This window comes from Cannabis sativa, chromosome X (genome assembly GCF_029168945.1).
Source record: "Cannabis sativa cultivar Pink pepper isolate KNU-18-1 chromosome X, ASM2916894v1, whole genome shotgun sequence".
Lineage (NCBI taxonomy): Eukaryota > Viridiplantae > Streptophyta > Magnoliopsida > Rosales > Cannabaceae > Cannabis > Cannabis sativa.
This window is the reverse complement of record NC_083610.1, coordinates 19,250,888-19,272,623: the sequence shown is the minus strand read 5'-3', so window position 1 is coordinate 19,272,623 and position 21,736 is coordinate 19,250,888. Positions and strand designations below refer to the sequence as shown.

Genomic DNA, 21,736 nt, shown 5'->3' with positions numbered 1-21,736 from the left:
GCACTCGCTTCAGAAAGACATGTTGAAACAGAAGGCCAACTACGAGAAGAAGCTGAGTTCGGATGTTCAGCACGAGTGCAAATACACAGCATATGGCTTCGCACCTGCAGTCCAATATTGGGCGTACGAGGCCATTTTGGAGGTTGGCAAGAGGTATGGCACGAACCACGGGATTCGGTTCCCCAGGATGCTCGAATTTGGACGAGCAAAGGCGATATTGGGAAGAAAGACGTCAGCGCATTATTTTCTAGACGGGTATGATTTTCACTTATGTTCTGAATAATTATTTAACATAAATGCTTGTAATAAATGCTAATTGGTTTTATTTTGATATTTGTTAAACCATAAACAGAATCTGGAAGTGGTGAAGGGGCTCCTTCCACGGACAGAGGAGGAGGCATTTGTGAGGACAATTTCTTACGATGGTGTGGAGAACCTGGTTGATGATGCGTGGATGACACGGAGGTGAGGCAGGTAGTCAGGTACCAGAGACTCAGGTCCCAGACACTCAGGAAAGAGACACTCAGGTACCAATTTTTGGAACTTTTTTTTATGTCTTCATTTTTTATTATTTTTGTTTTGTGATATTTGTTACATTGTGGAATTATCGTATGCTTACCGTATTTTTTTGATATATATTTTTTCAGGCCACTGGTTCAGAACCTCAGCCCAGTGCACCATCTTCATCAGGCGTTCGGGGTGCCGAGTACACTGATTTAGTGGCTCGGTTGGATAGGATCGAGGCTGACACTCAGGGTCTGTATGCTGCTCAGGCCGAGCTGAAGAAGGCATACGAGACCAGCCATGTAGAGCTGAAGGGTGGTCAGAACGTAATTATGGAGCAGCTCAGACACATATTGGCCATGTTGAATCGTCCGCCAACGACAGCTTCGGCACGGAGGCCCCGGCGGATCCATCTACCCCACCACCGTGCTTCACCCCCGAGTAGAAGAGGATGAGGTCTTCCCCAGAACGATTACGATCCTTATGAGGGAGCTCCGGCGACTCCGATCGAGGCACAACCTCTTATCCATGTACATGACAGGAGTCGCAGGGTGAGATTCTGTCCATAGAGGCACAACCTGCAGTGGTTAAGAGTCGGAAGAGGAAGAGAAAGCCTCCTGTATGGTTCGGTGACTATACGGAGATGAAGAGGAGACATAGGCCATCTTCGACTTTTGATCCCCTGGAGCCACCGGACGAGAAATTGTTAACCACTTTCCGAAAGTGGTGTGTTGGACTCATTCCGAACCACCGACTTCGGGATTTGAGAAGTGGTGATTACGGTCCAGGATTCTTTTGGATAATGCTCACACCAAAGGAATGGCTTACAGATGACGTAAGTAAAGTATTTTATAATATTACTTCACTTTACAACTTTATGTGCAATTAATATATTTTTTTGTGTAACTGACATTTCCGTTTATATGCAGCATATAGATGCAGCAATGCATATGCTGAGGAGGCGACGCACCGACTATCCACTGACATTTCCTCAGAAGGGTATCATTCTCTCCACATTCGTGACCGCCATGATCAGCAGTGCATGGACGAGCCACAAGGGTCCGAGGAAAAACTTTAAATGGGAGGAATATATCCTGGACTACTGCACAGGGTTTCATAAGGTATTGTTTTAGTAAGATTTTAAATGTTAATTGTTTGGGAAGATTATTATGGTTTGTTAATTGTTTCGTTGTTCTCTGTAATTACAGTCCCAAGTCTTTGAGAGATGGAGGGGTAACGAGTTTATTTACTTCGTTCTGCACCTTCCCACGGCAAGACACTGGGTCACAGTTGAAGTGGACATAGAGCTGTGGAAAATTAATGTCTACGACTGTGATTCCAGCGTCTGTCATTGGACCGCCATGGAACCCATCTTGAAGGTTTGGTCAGAACTGCTGCCCTCGCTAATCCTTGCAACCGGGGAATTTCCACATAACAACCAGATCGTGGCGTTAGCTAACGGTGACATCGCGGTGCTTCCAAAAATGCACGCGAGTCGAGCCACTCACGACTTAGTTCCGAAGTCAGCAACCAGGTACATAGCGATAAAAAAGTACTATAGTATTAAAATATGTTTTACGTTAGACTGACTTTACATTTTATTTTGCATTTAGTGGTGATTGTGGCGTGTATTCCATTGAGTATGTGGAGCATCTCATGATGCAGCGTGGATTGACCGATGTGACGCCAGACCGGATAGCCATGTTTTGTCAACGGTGGTGTGTCGATTTATTTTACCAAAATGTCGGCTGATTATATTTTTAATTATTGGGACATTGTATATTTTGTGTAATTAACATTACAGTTATGTATATATAGATTTTCTTTTCGTTCAAATTTTGATAATTATACGTGGTTTCAAATATAAAATATCAACATTATTCAACAAAAATAACTATTAAACCTAAAAATAATTAAAATATTTGAAAAATATTCAACCTCAACAAAAATAACATTACAAAATATGCGTCATTACAATATATCAAATTTCCCAACGAATACGTACAAGACGCCTCAGATGCGGGCTTTGCATGTTGCTCTGTTGTGGCCTGGAGCACCACAGCGGCTGCAGTTTCGTGGTACAGAACCTTTTTATCACCAGACGGGAAACGGTTCTCCCGTCTTCTTCCAGCGTTGCTTTTTCTTGGACGACCTACAGGCTTCTTTTCCACAGGTACCCCAACTTTCATATTCTTGATGTGTTCTGGGAGAACCCAATCATCCTCGTCACCAGCGAGATTGATGGTATCATCGTAAATCTTCCTCCACGTTTCTTTTGAATAATAAGGTGAGCAAAGCGTGTACACACTTGTGTTCGTTTTCAATGCCGCGGCACATGCATGAAGGCAAGGGAGTTTCAATAACGTGAACACGCCGCAGGTGCATGTTTTTTCAACTAGATTCACATCACCACCTCTTTCACCGTTAGGTCCCCTACCAACGTTATACAAATTGGCTCCATTTCGTTGGACGCGCCTGTACCTTGCATTTTCATGAATTTTTGCCAAGTTTTTTTCGAAGAGCGTGGCCAAAGGGGTGGCACATTTGTCAGCATTTTCGAGGCGATCAGCGAACCACGATTGGAGTGTGAACCTGATAAATTCAACCAAAGTAGTTATTGGATATTTCCTGAACTCTTCTGTGACACTATTGAAGCTTTCAGCAGCGTTGCTCGTCATGATGTTGTATCTATCGCCCAAACAATAAGGGTGAGCCCACTTCTCAAACCCTATACTCTCCACATATGCAGCGATCGCCGGATTCATCTTTCTAAGCTTCTCGAACTCTCTATCGCATTCAGTCTTCGACCATGCGTAAGCAACATTATATATTTGGTTGTGAAAAGCATCAGTCTTGAATTTGGCGTTCACGTTCATAACAATGTGGTGATAGCATGCACAGTGGACTGCTTCGGGAAAAACGAGTTCAACAGCATGATCAATGCTTTGATGCCTATCTGACACAAACACTAAGTTCTCAACCACGCCAATTGCTACCCTCAACTTCTGTAAGAAATACGTCCAGGAGTCGTTATTCTCACTGTCAACGATACCATAAGCAACCGGCAACAATTGGTTGTTCGCATCGTATGCCACAGCAACTAACATTATACCGCCGTACTTCGTCTTCAAGAAGGTGCCATCGATACTCAAAACAGGACGACAAAAAGAAAAGCCCCTTCTACATGCACCGAGTGATATAAAACAGTACTTGAACCGCTCATCCTCTAAGTACAAGTCAGTAATGGTACCTGGATTCTTCTGTTCCAGCATGTACAAGTACCCAGGAAGCTTCATGTATGAAAACTCAGGCGTACCCCTAGCATACGTAAGTCCCATCTCCCTGCACCTCCACGCCTTCACATAACTCATACTGATACCGTAGTTGTCAAACATGTCCCTCTGTATGTCTTTAGCCTTGTACTTAGTTCCGTCTTGGGTGTACTTCCCCTTAATAAGGTGGCCAACTACCCATGGTGCTGCTTGACGGTGATCTGAACGTCTCGCATTCAAGTTACATGTGTGTTCATTGTGAAATACAGTGACCTCAAAGTTGTCAGAATGCATCTTCTTCCTCCCCCTCAATCTCCATTTACAATCTGGAGCCTTGCATGTAACGTACAACACATCAGGGGATGACTTCTTCACCATCCACTCGAAATTGTTATTAAGGGCAAACCTACCCACAACTTGTCTCAGTTCTTCCTTGTTTTCATAAAAATTACCAAGCTCTATCACCCCTGCTTCCTTACTTTGTAAACAAGTAGTTAGCTCATGATTTTCCATTATATCTTCCTTTGTCCACATGGGAGCTTTGAACTTGGTACAAACTTCGAAAGAGGAGAACGTTGAGAACGTTGCATGACGAGCATGTTCTTCAGTTCTGCCTGGTCGACTACTGCTAGTTCCAGGTGTAGTGCGATTTTCACTACGAGGTTGTCGTTCTCGCTGTGTACCTTGGTTACTCGGTACACACTCTAACCTCAACGATGGTCCCGCTACGGCTTCATCGACTGCCAAATCATGTTCATCGTCCATATTCAAATCTACAATAGGATCGTTATTGTAGAAGGGTGTATCGAACTCTTCAAACTGATGAAATCCTGTCGCTTCTTGTTCTTGCCCTACATTGGTCGGAACATCAGAATTGGTCGGAACCTCTAAATTGGCCGGAACCTCCTCATTCACACCAATCCCAACATCTGTTTCGGGAACGCAGGACCCTACCACACTCCGAGGGAGAGGATTAGTTGGCGGCGTAGGCTCCGAATTCCCAACTTTTCTCACCTTGGTCACGAATAATGGCATAAACTCTGTATTTGACATTGTTGCCCTCATCTCTAAAAACGTTCTCAGTTGGCGTTCTCTCTTAATAACCTCTGGCGCAACCATTTTTCCCTTCATGTACAAGGAACAAATCTCCAACTTTAAATCATACGCTACCGGATCAACTTCCAACTCTTCATATAAAATTTGTCGCAGTTCTTGTAGGGTTGTCTCGGTTGTAACTGTCAACGTCAAGCTGCTATTTGCTTTGTAGATCCAATTATAATTCTCACATAACCAAACACCATCGTACGATACAACAAGGAACACTTTGTCTCCTGCAATTGCAAACCAAAAAAACAAGGTGAGTAAAGGAAAAAACACCAAAAAAAATAAACATCGACATCCCATCGATATCAATAGACATAATGTCGAGAAGCACAATACCAGAAATTAGGGCACTGATTGTCGACATTGTGTCGACATAATATCGACATACAATCGACAAAATAACAACCATGCTCGTCATCGACATACTATCGACATACCATCGACATTATATCGACAATAGAAACGGTTGCACATTAAATGTTAATAAATTTTACATACGTTCCCAACAACCCTTCTCAACTGAAACGTTGCATGTCAGACACGTGTCCTATCGACAACATATCGACATGAAGTCGACATGTCGTCGACAAATGTGGTAGCAGTGACACTAAATTGGCATGTTGTCGATAAGATGTCGACATAGTATCGACATTCTGTCGATAAATACGCCATTTCATGCGTTTTTCCCTGTACAGTTACGCATTTAATGACCATTAAATTTTCATACATTCCCAACATTTTTACTGCTCTATAAAAGCAAAGGGAAATCTTATTCATAAGTGCTCTTGTATTCTACCTATCTCTTACTCTTAAAAATTTTCTCTTATTCTCTTAAGTTTCAAATATGGCCCCAAGAAAGAACGGCAAATACCCCATCCTAACTCCTGAGGAGCTGAAGCAGGAGGATGATGTTGGCGAAGTTACTCCTGCAATGCAGAAAGTTTTGGACGCCGCTCGAGCTTTCGAAAGAGAGCGAAACGGTAACGAGTTCAGGTTCATGCAACTTGAAAGAGAATTTGCAAAAACTGGCGAATGGCCGGCTCCACCACCTGGGTTCCCCGAAGGATGCCGTCGTTGCAAACTGGGCATCTTCAACGGTAAACCGGTGAAGCCTGGAACATTATGCAAGTATTGCAAGGCTCACCCACAAGCCAAAGAATTTAAAAAAAAATAATTTCTTATGTTATGGTTTGTGGGTTTTATTTAATGTTTTTTTTTTAATTTTTATGAACTTTTATTTTCTGTTTTTTTTTATGTTTTTTTTTTGTTATTTTTAATGAAGTTTATTTTCTGTCAATGTTATGTTTATGTTTTATCTACGGTATTTTTCCATTGCATCGATATTTTGTCGACATCATGTCGACAAAATATCGATAACTTCTCAAAAACAACAAAAAATGCTTGTTGTCGACATTCTGTCGACAAACATGTCGACAAAATGTCGACAAATAGTTAATCCCAAAGTTGGTTGCATGATGTCGATAACATGTCGACATCATGTCGACATAACGTCGATAATGGTCGTCACTGACCTTTCCTCCATAATCATCGACAAACCATCGACATTTCATCGACATATCATCGATAACACTGGAAAACCCAGAAATCGACTGAAAACCAGATCTGCCAGATCTCAACAATTTCAGACCAAAAAACAGCAGTTCCAACAATAAACACACGTATAACAATTTTAAACTACATAAAGTCAAACAAAATGCTTAAAATGCAACTTACCCATTATAATGGTGTAAGATTCTTGAGTGATGTTGTATTGTGCTTCGGTTTTCCACCAACACCCACCGAGAAAACAACCATGCAACAGCAAATAGTATCGTGTGGGACGGATTTCAGCTTCGGTTTTTCATAAATTTTTCAAATTTTTTCCTAGAGAGAGAGTGGTGCACGAGAGAGAGAGGGAAGAGGGAAGAGAGAGAGAGAGAAATACACTTTCAGATTTTAGCTTTTGTTTTTTATTTTATTTTTTTAAAAAAAGGGTAAAATGGGAAGTTCATGTAATTAATGGACTAAATTTGTACAAATTATAAAGGGGTATAAATTTTGATATAGGTTGTATTATTAGGGTCAAAAATTGAAATTTTAGTATCGTTAATTTGTAAAAGTTTAGTTATTAGGCATTGTGTATTTTTTATTATGTTATTGATGAAACTATTTTTTTTTTTTTTTGCCTCTTTTTATGAAATAATTCGTTTATTTTAATATTGATGAAACTGGTTTTTAAAGTTAGTATCGTCTTTAGATTGTAATTTTTTTCATTATCTTGTTGATGAAACTATTTTTTGTATTCTTTAAATGAAATTATTAGTTTCTTTCAATGTTGATGAAACTAGTTTTTAAAGTTTGGATTCTTTTTAGATTATGATTTTTTATATTGTTTTTTTTTTCAGGATGATGTTGATGAAACTGGTTTTTTTTTCTGCTGTTTTTAATGGAATAATTAGTTTTTAACAAAAAAAAAACAAATAGTAGTTTAAATAAAAAACAAGTTTAATTTTTGTAAAAAAAAAAATGAAATAAAAAAATGTACACTTATTATATATATTAAGAGAAAAAAATTAGGTTGAGAAAAAAAATTAAAAAAAAAAAAAAGAGAGACACAAAAAGAAATTAAAAAAAAACAATAGAGAGAGATAAGCGAAAGAAAGAAAAAAAAAGTAGCAACTGACTTAAAAGTTGAAAAGAAAAAAGAGAGCCAAAATTGACTAAAAAATATATAAAAAAGACAAAAAAAAAACTTTTTGAAGTTTCAATAAGTAAAAAAGAAAAAAAAAATTAATAAAAGTATAAAAATAAAATGTTCTTGTCAAATTAAAAATGTAATGTTTGAAAAAAAAATGTAATATTTGGTGTAAATTTTTCAAATAAAAAGAAACCCTAAAATGTAAGTGTAAAATAAATTAAAAAATAAATAAAACTAATTAAGCTAAAAACAAAAACATAAAATATGGGATTGGATAATAAGTTTATAAAAATATGGCATATCAAATACCATAAAAAATCTTAAATGTGAAAAAATGCCATAGAAGAGTGGCAAACTTAAAAATGCCATATTTTTCTAACTTTGTTATGAAATCCCATATTTCATGTAATTTTCACAAAGCAAAATACAATAAAGATCACAAGGGAATATCCTAACAGAATTGCCAATGATTATTCCCTAAATGTTGGACCACACAATTACAAGGATGACACATGTCCAATGCCAGGCAGAGAATCCCCTGCTTCTCTGCAATTCATCTACACCAGCAATCACCAATAGAGTGCAGACATTTCTATTTCTCAACACTTCCCCTCAAACGAAAGAGGGAAGGCTTCACTCCGAGTTTGTCAACAAGAAAGGAAAACCTGGAATTGGAAGTCCTTTGGTGAAGAGATCAGCCACCTGATCGTGTGAAGGAATATACCTCACTTCGAGTTCTTTCTTAAGCACCTTGTCTCGGACATAATGAACATCGATTTCGATGTGTTTTGTTCTTGCATGGAACACGGGATTGGATGCAAGTGCACTTGCACTAATGTTATCACACCATGTAATAGAAGGTAGCAGTAAAGGGAATCGGAGTTCTTTGAGCAGTGACTCGATCCATGAAATTTCAGCAGCAACATGAGCCAATGCTCTGTACTCCGATTCAGTGCTCGATCTTGAGACTACAGCTTGCTTTTTAGAAGACCAAGATACCAAGGTCTCTCCCAAGTACACACAGTAGCCAGCAACTGAACGTCTATCATCAGGGCATGAGGCCCAATCTGCATCAGAGAAGCCGGTTATGCTGAGTTTGTTGCTGCAGCTTATGTGTAATCCCAAAGTCTTGGTTCCCTTCAGGTATCGCAGGACCCTCTTCACAGCATTCCAGTGGACATTTGTAGGCTTTTGTAGGAATTGACTTAGCTTATTCACTGAATAAGCTATGTCTGGTCTTGTGTGGCAGAGGTACTGTAAGGACTCGATAATGCTTCTGTAAATGGAGGGATCATGCATAGGCTCTCCTTCATTTATAGACATTGGTTTGCCAGCATTAATGGGTGTGGGACATGGTTTTAGGTTGCTCAGATTGACTTTCTTCAATATGTCTTCTATGTACTTTGTTTGTGTGAGATATAAACCTGTCATGTCCCTGTAAACTTCTATTCCCAGAAAGTAATGCAAGGATCCAAGATCTTTTAAGGCAAACAATCTGTCAAGTTTGCAAATGAATTCAGTCACCATCTTAGAGTTACTTCCAGTCACAACAATGTCATCTACATAAATTAGAACAAGTATAACAGCAGTTTCAGATTTGTAGAAGAATAAAGAGGTATCTGCCTTGGAATTTTGAAATTTCCAATCTGTGAGTGTCTTTTTGAGCTTATCAAACCAAGCTCTAGGAGCTTGCTTCAGGCCATACAGGCTCAGGCTCAACAATATAATTGTCAGTCGAACCAAACTCAAGTGGTTCAGCAAAATGATCATATTCTTCCCCTGCCTGACCTGAAACGGGACTGTGATTAGTGGAAAAAGAGTCAACAGAGGGTGAATTAACCTGAGGAGATCGTGGTGATGCTTCAGAGGATGCCATAGCATGGGAATGTACACGGCCAGAGGAAGAAAAATCAGTGGACTCAAATGTTGGAACTGGAAGACTAGACCAAGACGTGCTATGAATTATAACAGGTTGAGGTGTTTGATAGTTGTTAAGAAAGCCCTTTTTGAATGGGAACTCAAGTTCATTGAACACCACATTTTTGGAAATGTAAATGCGACCTGTAGGTGTAAGACATTTGTAACCTTTGTGGGAGTTGCTATATCCTAGATTAACACACTTTAAGGAGTGAAACTGAAATTTATGCGTTTGGTATGGCCTTATGCAAGGAAAACAAGCAACTCCAAAGGTCTTAAGGAAGGCATAATCAGGTTTTTGCTTGTAAATGATCTCATAAGGTGACTTGTGACCTAATAACGGTGTTGGAAGTCTATTAATGAGATATACAGCAGTGTCAAATGCATCACTCCAATATTTGAGTGGCATTTGAGCTTGAGCAAGCAAGGTAAGGCCCATTTCAACAATGTGCCTATGCTTACGCTCAGCACGACCATTTTGTGCTGAATCATGGGGACATGGATGTTGAAATTCAATGCCATGTTGATGAACCAAATCAGTAAAGGGTTGGTATTCACCACCCCAATCAGTTCTAAGACTTTTGATTCTTTTATCAAACTTATTTTCTACCAAGTTCTTAAACTGTATGAAAGCATTAAGTGCTTCGCATTTGGCTTTGAGGGGATACAACCAAGCAAACCTACTGTGATCATCTAGGAAATGTATGTAATATTTGTGGTTTATGTTGGATGCAATGGGAGCTGGCCCCCATAGGTCAGTATGAACAAGTTCAAGTAAGGTGTTAGCACGATTAGATGACAATTTATGAGGAAGAACATGTGATTTACCGTACTGACATGCATCACAGAATTTTTGCATTTCATTTTTAAAGTTTCTTACATTTGTTGACTCTAGAACAAGCTTTAAAATCCTAGGTGATGGGTGGCCTAAACGCCTATGCCACACATCTAACTTATACAAAGAGTTTTCATCAGCTTCAAGCTGATTTACATTGGCAGAAAAACAAGCAGAAACATAAGACGACTTTGACTGGTGTTTATTTTTGAAGTGTGGTTGAGTTGAACCTGTGGACGATGGGTGAGATGAGGGTGTTTCCAGCCTGTATAATCCATCTTTAAGCATTCCTCGAAGCACCACCTTCTGTGTTGCCTTGTCCTTCACCAAACACACATTAGATTGAAACTCAATTAGCACATTGTTGTCATTAGTGAGTTTTGAAACACTAATTAAATTTTTAGCAATTTGAGGGACAAGCAACATTTCTTTTAGTTGTAAATGTTTCCCATCATTGGTATCAAGAACACCACTGCCAATATGGGAAATTTTGATTTTGTTTCCATCACCCACAGTGACAGATTCCTTACCAACATATGGCTGTTTCTGGTTTAGAGCTGCACTATCGGAGGTGATGTGGTTGCTGGCTCCACTGTCGGCAAACCACACATCACTCTCAAGGATTTCTGGACTAGCAACAAAGGCATTTGTGATTGTTCTGAGGTGGTTTATTTCCTCCACTGGTTTGATTCGGATCAGATCCCATGAAGTTTTCATCAAACCTGTTGTAACATATTGCTGCAGAATGACCGTATTTGCCACAGACTTGGCATGTTGGTCGATTTGTGTTGATTCGTCCTCTTCCACGGAACCTTCCAGGACTGCCACGAGTACCAGAGAACCGGCCTCCAGTGCCAGAATACTGGTTGTTGTTTCTGTTGTTGTTCGAACCTCGACCACGTCCAGTATTGTGAGATGCAGAGTTATTTTTGGCAGCAATATTAGCTTGAGGATTTGTTGAATTTGTTGGTTTGCTGCCTATGGTAAGATTCTGCAGCCTTTCGATTTTACTATCGAAACTCAAGAGGATATCCTGCAATTCTTGCCAAGTTGTGCTTGTTCTAGCTTCGATTTGTACCACAATTACGTTTGCAACAAGATGTGCTTCTGGATATGGGTCACCTGCAAGAGCAAGAATATCAGACCAGTTTTTCTTTTGTCTTAAGTACTCACCCATTGGTGTGGAACCTTTTCGTACAGTCTGGATTAAGGTTCTTGTATCATCCATTTTTGATTTTGAGTAGGCTCCATAAAGACTTTCCAAAGCTCTCCATAGACCTGCATCAGAGGTGGATCCCATGACTTCAGTGGCAATCCCTTCGGTCATGGAACTGTAAAGCCATCCCATGAGTAGTTGGTCATTGATGATCCAATGTTCATACTCAGGGTTAGTCTCCATTTCTCCTTCGTATTTTGCTTCTCCAGTGACTGGAATAAATTCTGGTGGACACAACTTTGTGCCATTTAAGAATCCATGCAACCTGTGACCTCGAACAATGGTGGAAACCATTGTTTTCCATAGTGTAAAATTGTTTCGGTCTAATTTGAGTGAAAAGGGTTGATTGAGTGTAGTAGGTTGCTGGTTGAAGGTGTTTGGGAGCTGAGATGCCGAGGCACCATTTTTGTTTGTGCTGACAGCTGAAGGAGTCTGAGAACCTTCTTCGATAGGTTGCTGATCTTGAGGTGTAGCCATTGACAGGGGTCAATGATTTGGCTCTGATACCAACTTGAAATTCAGAGAATATAGGAAAATGATTTGCTCAGCTCATTTACTGCAGAGGCAGAGCCTTGCCTTTTATAGATTTAGAAAGTTGTTACTAAAGGTAATGAGAGCAACGGCTCTTTGACAGATGGCTAAAAAGCAAAATACAATAAAGATCACAAGTGAATATCCTAACAGAATTGCCAATGATTATTCCCTAAATGTTGGACCACACAATTACAAGGATGACACATATCCAATGCCAGGCAGAGAATCCCCTGCTTCTCTGCAATTCATCTACACCAGCAATCACCAATAGAGTGCAGACATTTCTATTTCTCAACACTTAGCACCCTCTTATGTGTTAATATCGTTATTGGTCTAACTAATCGTGATTATTATTTGCTGACATATTTGGATTAGATCAGAGACTTATCAATATGCATAATTTCAGTAAAAATATTAATGATCTTATTGAATGAAGAATGTATTTTTTCTTCTAACAATATTACTTTTAAATTTGATCAAAATCAAATTACTTCCCATAAATTGATGATAATTCAGATTTATATTCATTTATGTATTAAAAGAAAAATTAAAGTAACATGTCAAATAAATAAATAATGTGCGCACGCACACAATATAGTACTTTGTACATATGTTAATTTAAATGGGGACCAACTTAATTAATGTAAATATAATACAAAGCTACCCTGGGTTTATATTAAAATGTATACTAATCTCTAGGATTATAATTTATATATAAATGTACATTATTAATTATACTATTACTTGTTTCAAACCCAATATAGTAAAGACTATAAACTGCGTTTGCATGAATAAAAAACGTATAATTATTAATTGATTATAATTATTTCGTGGTGATCTATCTATGGACTTTTTATATATAATGAGAATATTTGAATATACAGCCATTAGTGGGGCTCAGCGCGCCCCAAGATTTATCTTATTTTTACAGAGTCACATACATATATATATATAAATATACATTATAGATATAATCATGAGTACTAGATTTGATTTATGTATTTTAAACATATCCTACAATATCCTTTATAAAAAGTTTTAAGTAGTGTTTCTCATTTAAGTTTATCAAAAAAAGATTAACATGTAAAATATTAGTACTAGATAGCTAGGTTCATTATCAAGAAAATATTAATATGCCTCCATTCATGATCTTTTTACTTTTATTAATTTTTATTATTGTTGATCAATTTTCCTATATATACTTCTTTCTTCCTCTTTTTCTTTTCTTTCATGTTCTTAAAGCTGTAATTATCATAGACACGTGACTTCGCTCCAATATAAATATATATATTGAAATGGTTAAAACTATAAGATTTTTTTTCTTTACAAAAATATGAACCTTGTCTTCACTACTAAAATGTAACTAAAAAATCCCTAAAAATATATATTTATATATATTGACTTATAATATTATATTTACAAATTTAATTTACTACTATACATATTATTGAGATCATATGATATTACTTTTCATTAGGATTTAGCTAGTGGGTTTTGATTATATATTATTATTATTATTATTATTATTATTATTATTATTATTATTATTATTATTATTATTATTATTATTATTATTATTATTATTATTATTGATATATGTCTCCCTGTTAGGGGTGTTTATTCTGTATGCCTTTTGGGGATATTCTTTGGATATATTTCGTATTTCCTCGTATATATATTTATTTAATAAATGACTTCTTTCAACAAATTAATTAGTTGGCATAAATGATCAAGGTGGCAATCTATTTGATATAAAAATACATACAAATTTATATATTTGGATATTTATATGGTTTTATTCTTAATAATAATTAGCTGCCCATGCGGCTATGCCCTAAATTTATTTTCTTGCTAAGTAAAAGAATTATTATATATACGTGCTTACAAACTGGATTAATGGAAGAAGATCATTTATAGAGAGTCTACATCGAATACAAGTTGCAAATAGTTGACAATCCACCAATATTACTTGATCTATGGAATGTTTCTTTTTTGAAATATCTGCAAGATTTTTTTGGTGAATCCAGTATATTATTTGATTTTCTATGCTTAGAAAATCAAAAAATTTGATTTTTAAACCAATAATTAAAACCCTAAAAAAACTATACCTTTTTTTTCAAAACCCCAAAAATACCCCCAAACTAAAACTATCTCTCTTTCTCTCTCTATCTAGCCGGTCCCAATAATCCCACACCCCAGGTCCGATGGTCGGACCATGGGGTCCGATGGGGTCCGAGCCAATCGGACCCATCGGACCCCAAGGTCCGACCATCGGACCTCTCTCTTCCCCTCTCTCTCAAATCGCGGGGAAAAAAAAAAAAAAAAAAAAAAAAAAAATTAAAGCGGTCGGACCTTAGAATTCCGATGGGTCCAAACCATCGGACCCATCGGACCGAAGGTCCGACCATCTGACCCTTTCTTCCTCCCTCTCCAAAATTGCGAGAGAAAAAAAAAAAAAAAAAAAAAAAAAAATTCAAAGGTCAGATGGTCGGACCTTGGGGGTCCGATCGGACCCCCAAGGTCCGACCATCGGACCTTTGTCTTCTTCCCTCTCTCAAATCGCAGGAAAAAAAAAAAAAAGTTTCAGAGACTGGGGTTGCTCTTTCGGGTTGGGGTTGGGGTCGGAGGGGTTGGGGTCGTGGTCGACGGGGGTGAGGGTGGTGATCGGCGTTGGGGTTGACGTGGGTGGGTGAGGGTGGTTCGGGTGAGGGTGGGCGGTTGGGGTGAGATAGAGGGAGAGAGAGATGATGCAGAGAGAGAGAATATTGTGAGGGGGGTATTTTTGGGGTTTTGAAAAAAAAGAAATAGTTTTTTTAGGTTTTAAATTTTTGGTTTAAAAATCAAATTTTTTAATTTTCTAAGCATAGAAAATCAAATTTCCCTATTTATATATATGAGTATATACTCAATTGTTGGCTATTCTATTAATTAATATTTTATCCATAATATTCTTTTTTGGAAAAATAATGTACAAACATACCAATTTGAAATAAATATATACTTAAATGTGTCATATTATTACTAAACTATTACAAAATCAACTTTTAGAGGTAATTATTTTAACTGATAATTACAAAAAAAAAATCATCGATATAATGAGAATAGTTGGTAGATGACATATGTCATCAGTTATTTGGTAATAACTACTGTCATACACCATTGGCTGATGCCTGTCATGATGGCATTTATTACCAAATAATTGGTGCCATAAGATTTTATAACCTTGATTAAAGGTTCATTTCTTCATCTTCCTCATTTTTCATCCTAGACCTAAACCCTCAAAACCCCATCAATGTCCACCACTTAAATAGTCGAGGTTTAGTCATTTTAGGGCCTTTTTACTCCATTTTTTTAATTTCTCATTTTTAATACCTAAACATGCTACACATTGCCAGTGTTACTCTACAAAAAAATCGATACTTTAATTTTAGTGACAATTTTCTAGTCACACAACATAATTTTTTTGTGACTACTCACAACAAAATGTTACTTGTGACTAAAACATAGTATTTAGTTACAAGTTATCACTAATTTAGTTTCAACAAGTATTGTAACTAAAAATACATTTAGTCACAATAAATTGTAATTTTTGTAACTAATACATATAGACACGGACCTTTTAGTCACAACATAGGAATAATAATTTATAATTAGTCAAAAAAAATTCACTTTTAGTAAGCAAGTGCACAATACGCAAGTGCACGTAATCAAGTAATAAACTCACATAGGTGAGGTCGAACCATAGGAAATTGGATTGAATACCACTAGACTAAATTTATGATTCTATTTGGTAAATCAATAGTTTTTATGATTAAACACAAAACAATAGTATCAAGAAACTAAAATTAACAGCGAAAGATTCAATCAAGAAGATAAAATAGGGAAGAGAATCATGTTGATTTATTTACCCAATTGTTAATGCCTAATTGCTATCATTTTTCTTGATGTGAAAGACAGATTACACAATTTAACCTAACTCTTTTCAGATCTTTTAGGTTCTAAACCACATGATCTCTAATCAATCTCTGAATTAGAATAACATGTAATCAGCGTTAAGTAATAATCTAATTGTCACACAAGTTACGCAAATACTTTCGTTTCACATAAAACCTAGATTATCCAATTTTAGCATTCTCAATTCTCACTTTTTAGATTTTGAATTGAGATTATAGAACATGTAGAAGGCGATCAAGCTTAAACATGGAATTACACACAAATATATATAATTTCACAAACAAGATAAAAGGAATGGCAATTGACATTAACTAGGCAAAAACTTTAATCAACATTCATCGTCTTCCCCAATTAGAAATTTAGTTCATAAAAACTATATTAATATCCATAATTAAATCTAGAACAGAAATTAACATAAAGAAATTCAAGAGTTAAGAAAGAAAACTAATTGGTGATTTCGCTCCGGATCGTCACAATAGCCTCCTCTCCTCCTTCATTCGGGGCCGATTTCTGATAATTTTCGTCATATGAGTCGAGTCTCTTATATAGGAATTAGGGTTGCTGCCTCTGAATGAAAATTATTCAAAACTGGTTGAAAATCCTGTGTTATTGTGACAGTCAGTAGTCCCGTGATCCGTAAGGGGAAACACCGGGTAAGCTGTGCAATCCCACACCGCCTGGGAAAGGTCAAGTGGGATGATTCTGAGACTGTGTAGGTATGGGACTACACAGTTGAGGAGGGCTTAAATGGATTGATTGGTACTACCTATGTCAACAAGGTGCATCTTGTTTTTCGGTAGCCCATCACGAAAGAACTCCACAGTTAAGCGTGCTTGACCTGGGAGCAATTTCAGGATGGGTGACCTCCTGGGAAGTTTTCCCAGGATGCGTGTGAGTGAGGACAAAGCACGCTGGAAACACTTGTGTTGGTCTGTAGGGTCAGTCATCACTCCAGGAAGCAGCCAGCGTGGCGTACTCGTGTATAAGAGCCATTAGTCCGTGGGTGTAAGGGCCCAATGGAGGCTTGAAGCGAGGACGTTACAAATGGTATCAGAGCCTTGACCCAGCCGGAAGTGTGGTCGACGAGGACGTCGAACCCCGTAAGGGGGGGTGATTGTGACAGTCAGTAGTCCCGTGATCCGTAAGGGGAAACACCGGGTAAGCTGTGCAATCCCACACCGCCTGGGAAAGGTCAAGTGGGATGATTCTGAGACTGTGTAGGTATGGGACTACACAGTTGAGGAGGGCTTAAATGGATTGATTGGTACTACCTATGTCAACAAGGTGCATCTTGTTTTTCGGTAGCCCATCACGAAAGAACTCCACGAGTTAAGCGTGCTTGACACAGGAGCAATTTCAGGATGGGTGACCTCCTGGGAAGTTTTCCCAGGATGCGTGTGAGTGAGGACAAAGCACGCTGGAAACACTTGTGTTGGTCTGTAGGGTCAGTCATCACTCCAGGAAGCAGCCAGCGTGGCGTACTCGTGTATAAGAGCCATTAGTCCGTGGGTGTAAGGGCCCAATGGAGGCTTGAAGCGAGGACGTTACAGTTTCGTACCTAGTCGCGACCACATAAAGGGCTAGTCGCGACCATAGGCAAATGGGAAAAATCACCTGTATAGCCAAAATACCCTAGTCGTGACCAAAGAAAAGGGTCGCGACTATGGTGTATCCTGGTCACGACTACTGGAGCAAAACTTGCAGCTTCAGCAGATTTTTCACCAAATTGTCCTGTCTTTTCACTAATTAACAGAATTCACACTATAATGCATCGGGAACCTGAAACAAGGAAAATCAAGTGTAAAACCATTCCAAAAGGCAACATTAGCTGAGAAAACGCTTATGAAATCGACCCGGAACTTAGGCTAAAAATAGCCTAACAATGCTAGTGCATCGGGGTTAATTTCTTGGTGTAATATTTACAAGCCGAAAGCACATGGTGGTTTGGGGTTTAAGAATATTGAGCAATGGAATTTTGGAGCTTTGGAGATATGTGTGTGGGATATTGCTCAAAAAAGATAATTTGTGAGTTAAGATGGATCAATTCGGTGTACATAAAAGAACAAGATTGGTGGAGCTATAATACCATGGAAGAAAATTATTGAAGTAAAGAATGAGATTAAAGGCAAAATCAATTATTCTAAATCCATTTCAGTGAAGTTCAGCATTTTATTTTCACCATTAATCAGGGAGAAAGTAAGGGGGTGAGCTAAAAGCCCAGTAAGAAAATGCTTTAACACACATTAACATTTAAAATATCGTACATGTCTTAAATTTACAACAATACAACTATATACAATATCATCATATTCTTAATGTATTAAGTATTTCAACATCATACTTTAACTGATAGCGACAAGTAAATAATTCTATACATGAAAAATTATATTACATGTGTCCATGCTAATCCAAAACCATAACATCATACGTAGAGATCATAACTCTTATATCATACTCAAAGAATAACTATTATACTATGAAATAGCCATATCACAACCATAATGGCCAGGATTGGTGCCCCTAGTGTTGGGTGTCATGCCCCCAGTGGAGATTGGGGTTACTTCCATGTCAATTTTGTCTAAAGGGCCCACCATTGCTGTTGAAATATTGAGTTTTCAAAGAGAAAAAGCCAACCTTTCACCACAACGCTCTCAATAAAAGTACCAAATTGTATTGAGAGTGCTCTCTAATCCTCTCAATGAAAGTATCAAACTGTTGACGCAATTTTTCGTCAACTGATTTAAGAAAATCATAAAAAATAATAGGACTGCAATGAATTGATTTGGCTAAATAAAATCGCAATAAAATAAAAGGACACCATGGATATATAGTAGTTCACCCCCATGTCGCGATGGTGATGGGGTTACGTCTACTTTGTTTTTATTAATTGGATCTGACACACTAGAGTTATGTTTTCAAAAGTGTGTGAATAATAGTACAAAAAAAGAATTTCTAGATGAAATCAATATCGAAGCTTATGGGTAAAAGGCTCATGGGAGACCCAATACCATAAACTTGATAACAATGGCATGGTATTGTTCTTGGGAGCAATATACCAATGGGAGCAAGAAAAAAGAGAATGGTCTCTCTCCCTTGGTAAAGATGTCTAAAGTAATGGTAGTGGAATGGAGCTTGGTGTCGTACTAGTATGAAGAACTTGGGAAAAAGATGAAGAAAGGAAATCTCATTGGGTGAAGCGTTCTTAGCATCCGTCCAATAAGCAAGTGATGCCCTATAACTAGCCTATCACCACCTTTATATAGGCTTAGGGTCTGTTAGTGATTCCCCACATGTCGGGGTGTCTCACTTTCAAATCTTGTATCTATTTCTAAATAATGAATAAAAAGTAGGAATAAATAAATATCTATAAAAATATTCCTTATCCCAAGAACTTTGGAAATACAAACATTGGAGAGGAGTGACAAGGGATGTCACATGTCGGCTAGAAATATACCGAATTGGAGAAGAGTGACAAGGGATGTCACCTTTCGGCTTAGAATTCATAAAATTGAAGAGAGGTGTTTTAGAATAGAACTTCTCGCATATGATGCCACATGGGTTGTGGCATAGCTCCCCAACATCCTATTATAGTTCACACTTAATAACACTAATCAATTCTCGAGTAAAGTGTGCTAGCTTGTCGTGTGAGTCAATTTTGAGCCCAATAACTTTATAATTGAGCTATGACTATGAGATACACTTAGATCTCTCTTGAAAAGATATTTCTATTTCAAGTTGATCCAAGTTATTTTGATAATCATTGAGAGAGTTATGTTTGTTATACTGAAGGGAAATATGTATTTTTTTACTCCAAATCTGACCACTGCCACGTCCATGTGGCAGTTCTCGACCGTGCATGTTTTTGGATCCCTCGGGATGTGTTTTGACTTGTTTTTTTATGGTGAATCATATTTTTGGAGTTTCATGAGGACCCCAAAATCTCATTTTGACATCCGAAACTCTAACAGGAGATCACTGCCAGTTGCAAATAAATACTTAAGTTTAATTTTTTGCGGTAATAATACCTAAGTTATAATTTTAGAACTTCTGTAGGTATCTGGTTAAATAAATTATTATCACGTGGCAATCTTTGATTGGTCCAAGTCATTAAATTTTTATTATTTAAAAACAATTAGTTCAAATATACCAATAAGAAAATGGCACATGGATATAATGGCTAGGTACCTATAGAGTTCCAAAAATATAACATGTATTATTACCACCAAAAATTAAATTAAGGTATTTATTTGCAACTGAGAGTTAAACTTAAGTATTTATGCTGCAAATTACTCTTTTATTTAACTTATACTCAGAGGTAAACTCATAAAATTTTAGAACATTGATGCAAATTTAAATAATTAATAAATATATATAATTAAAAAATTATTAAAATTATAATACTACATATTCATAAGTCAGTAATAAAATATACTATAAATGCTAAAATATAAAAATGCGAGGGGGCTAAAATTTCTTCTAAGAATTATATGGGCCCACTATGTGTTTATGCTCTTTTTCTTATTAATAATATATATGAATAAAATTTATTTTAAATATTTTGGTAAAAAAATTAAATATTATTTGAATACTTAAAAATAAAAATAAATAAATAAAACATAGGGAAATTACCCCATATACTATTTTTTTAACCTTTTCTTTTCAAATTTACGGTTTGAGTTTCTAAAGTAGTTTCCCTTGTAATTTCTATGTGGGTTACAATACGATTTTTTTCGTTGCAATAAGTTGCTCTGCTAGTTGCAATAGGGGTTTCTATATAAAATTCTGTAAAAATGAAAAAAAAAAAAAAAAAAAAAAACTATATTTTGAAATGTAAAAATAAAAAAGATCCTAAAACATATTAATATAACTATTTTATCAAAGTATTAAAGTTAAAAAATGAAATTATATAAATTTAACACAAAAAATAAATTAAAGTAAGTAAAATAAATAAAAAAATAATAAAAATATTAATATCTAAGAGCAAGAATTTAATGTTGCTAATAAAATAAAAAATTTGGGACTAATTTACCAAAAAATAAATTTGGGAATAAATTTGTCAAAACGTACATAGTTGGAGAATTAATTTACTAAAAAATAAAGTGGACCAATTTGTCAAAACTAACATAATTTAAGGACCTACGGTATAAATGACTATATAAATGTGTTTTCACATCAAAAATAAGCTCAAATTTTTTTGAAAGGTAATAAGCTCAAATGTTAGTCCTTAAAAAAAATTTAAAAAAAAGAAGCTCAAAATCAAATGTTAGTAATGATATTAAGTATAAGGTATTAGTAAATTAAGTTTAGTATAATTGGTAGTTGTGACACCTAAAATTTTGAGCACGTAAGTTGCTGTTTATTGGCCATAAACAGATAGTTAGTGCTTCTTAAGGCTTATTAATTATTAAGTTAGAGAGGTTATTATTAAGATTAATATTTATCACTACAAAAAAAATAATAAATTTCTTAACATTTTTTTTTTTTGTTATTAAATTAGTAACGCGCTTTTACATTGAAAAAATGAATAAATAAATTGCGTGGATGACTTCATACTACATACTCATGCAACCCATATTTGAGAAACCAATTAATAATCAAAAATATCTTTGGAACAAACTTATTATTATTATTATTATTATTATTATTATTATTATTATTATTATTATTATTATTATTACCCATGAAAATGACAGTACTAAATA

At 36.4% G+C, this 21,736-nt stretch overlaps 1 protein-coding gene across 1 annotated transcript; it reads left to right on the top strand.

Annotated features, from left to right (window-relative positions):
- Positions 1-1,033: 1,033 nt before the first annotated feature.
- LOC115696810 (uncharacterized) lies at positions 1,034-5,597 on the top strand. Its single transcript, XM_061105911.1, has 5 exons — positions 1,034-1,339; positions 1,434-1,625; positions 1,713-2,038; positions 2,118-2,222; positions 5,576-5,597. The coding sequence occupies exons 1-5, from the start codon at positions 1,148-1,150 to the stop codon at positions 5,595-5,597; spliced, it is 837 nt and encodes a 278-aa protein (XP_060961894.1). The 5' UTR covers positions 1,034-1,147.
- Positions 5,598-21,736: the final 16,139 nt, after the last annotated feature.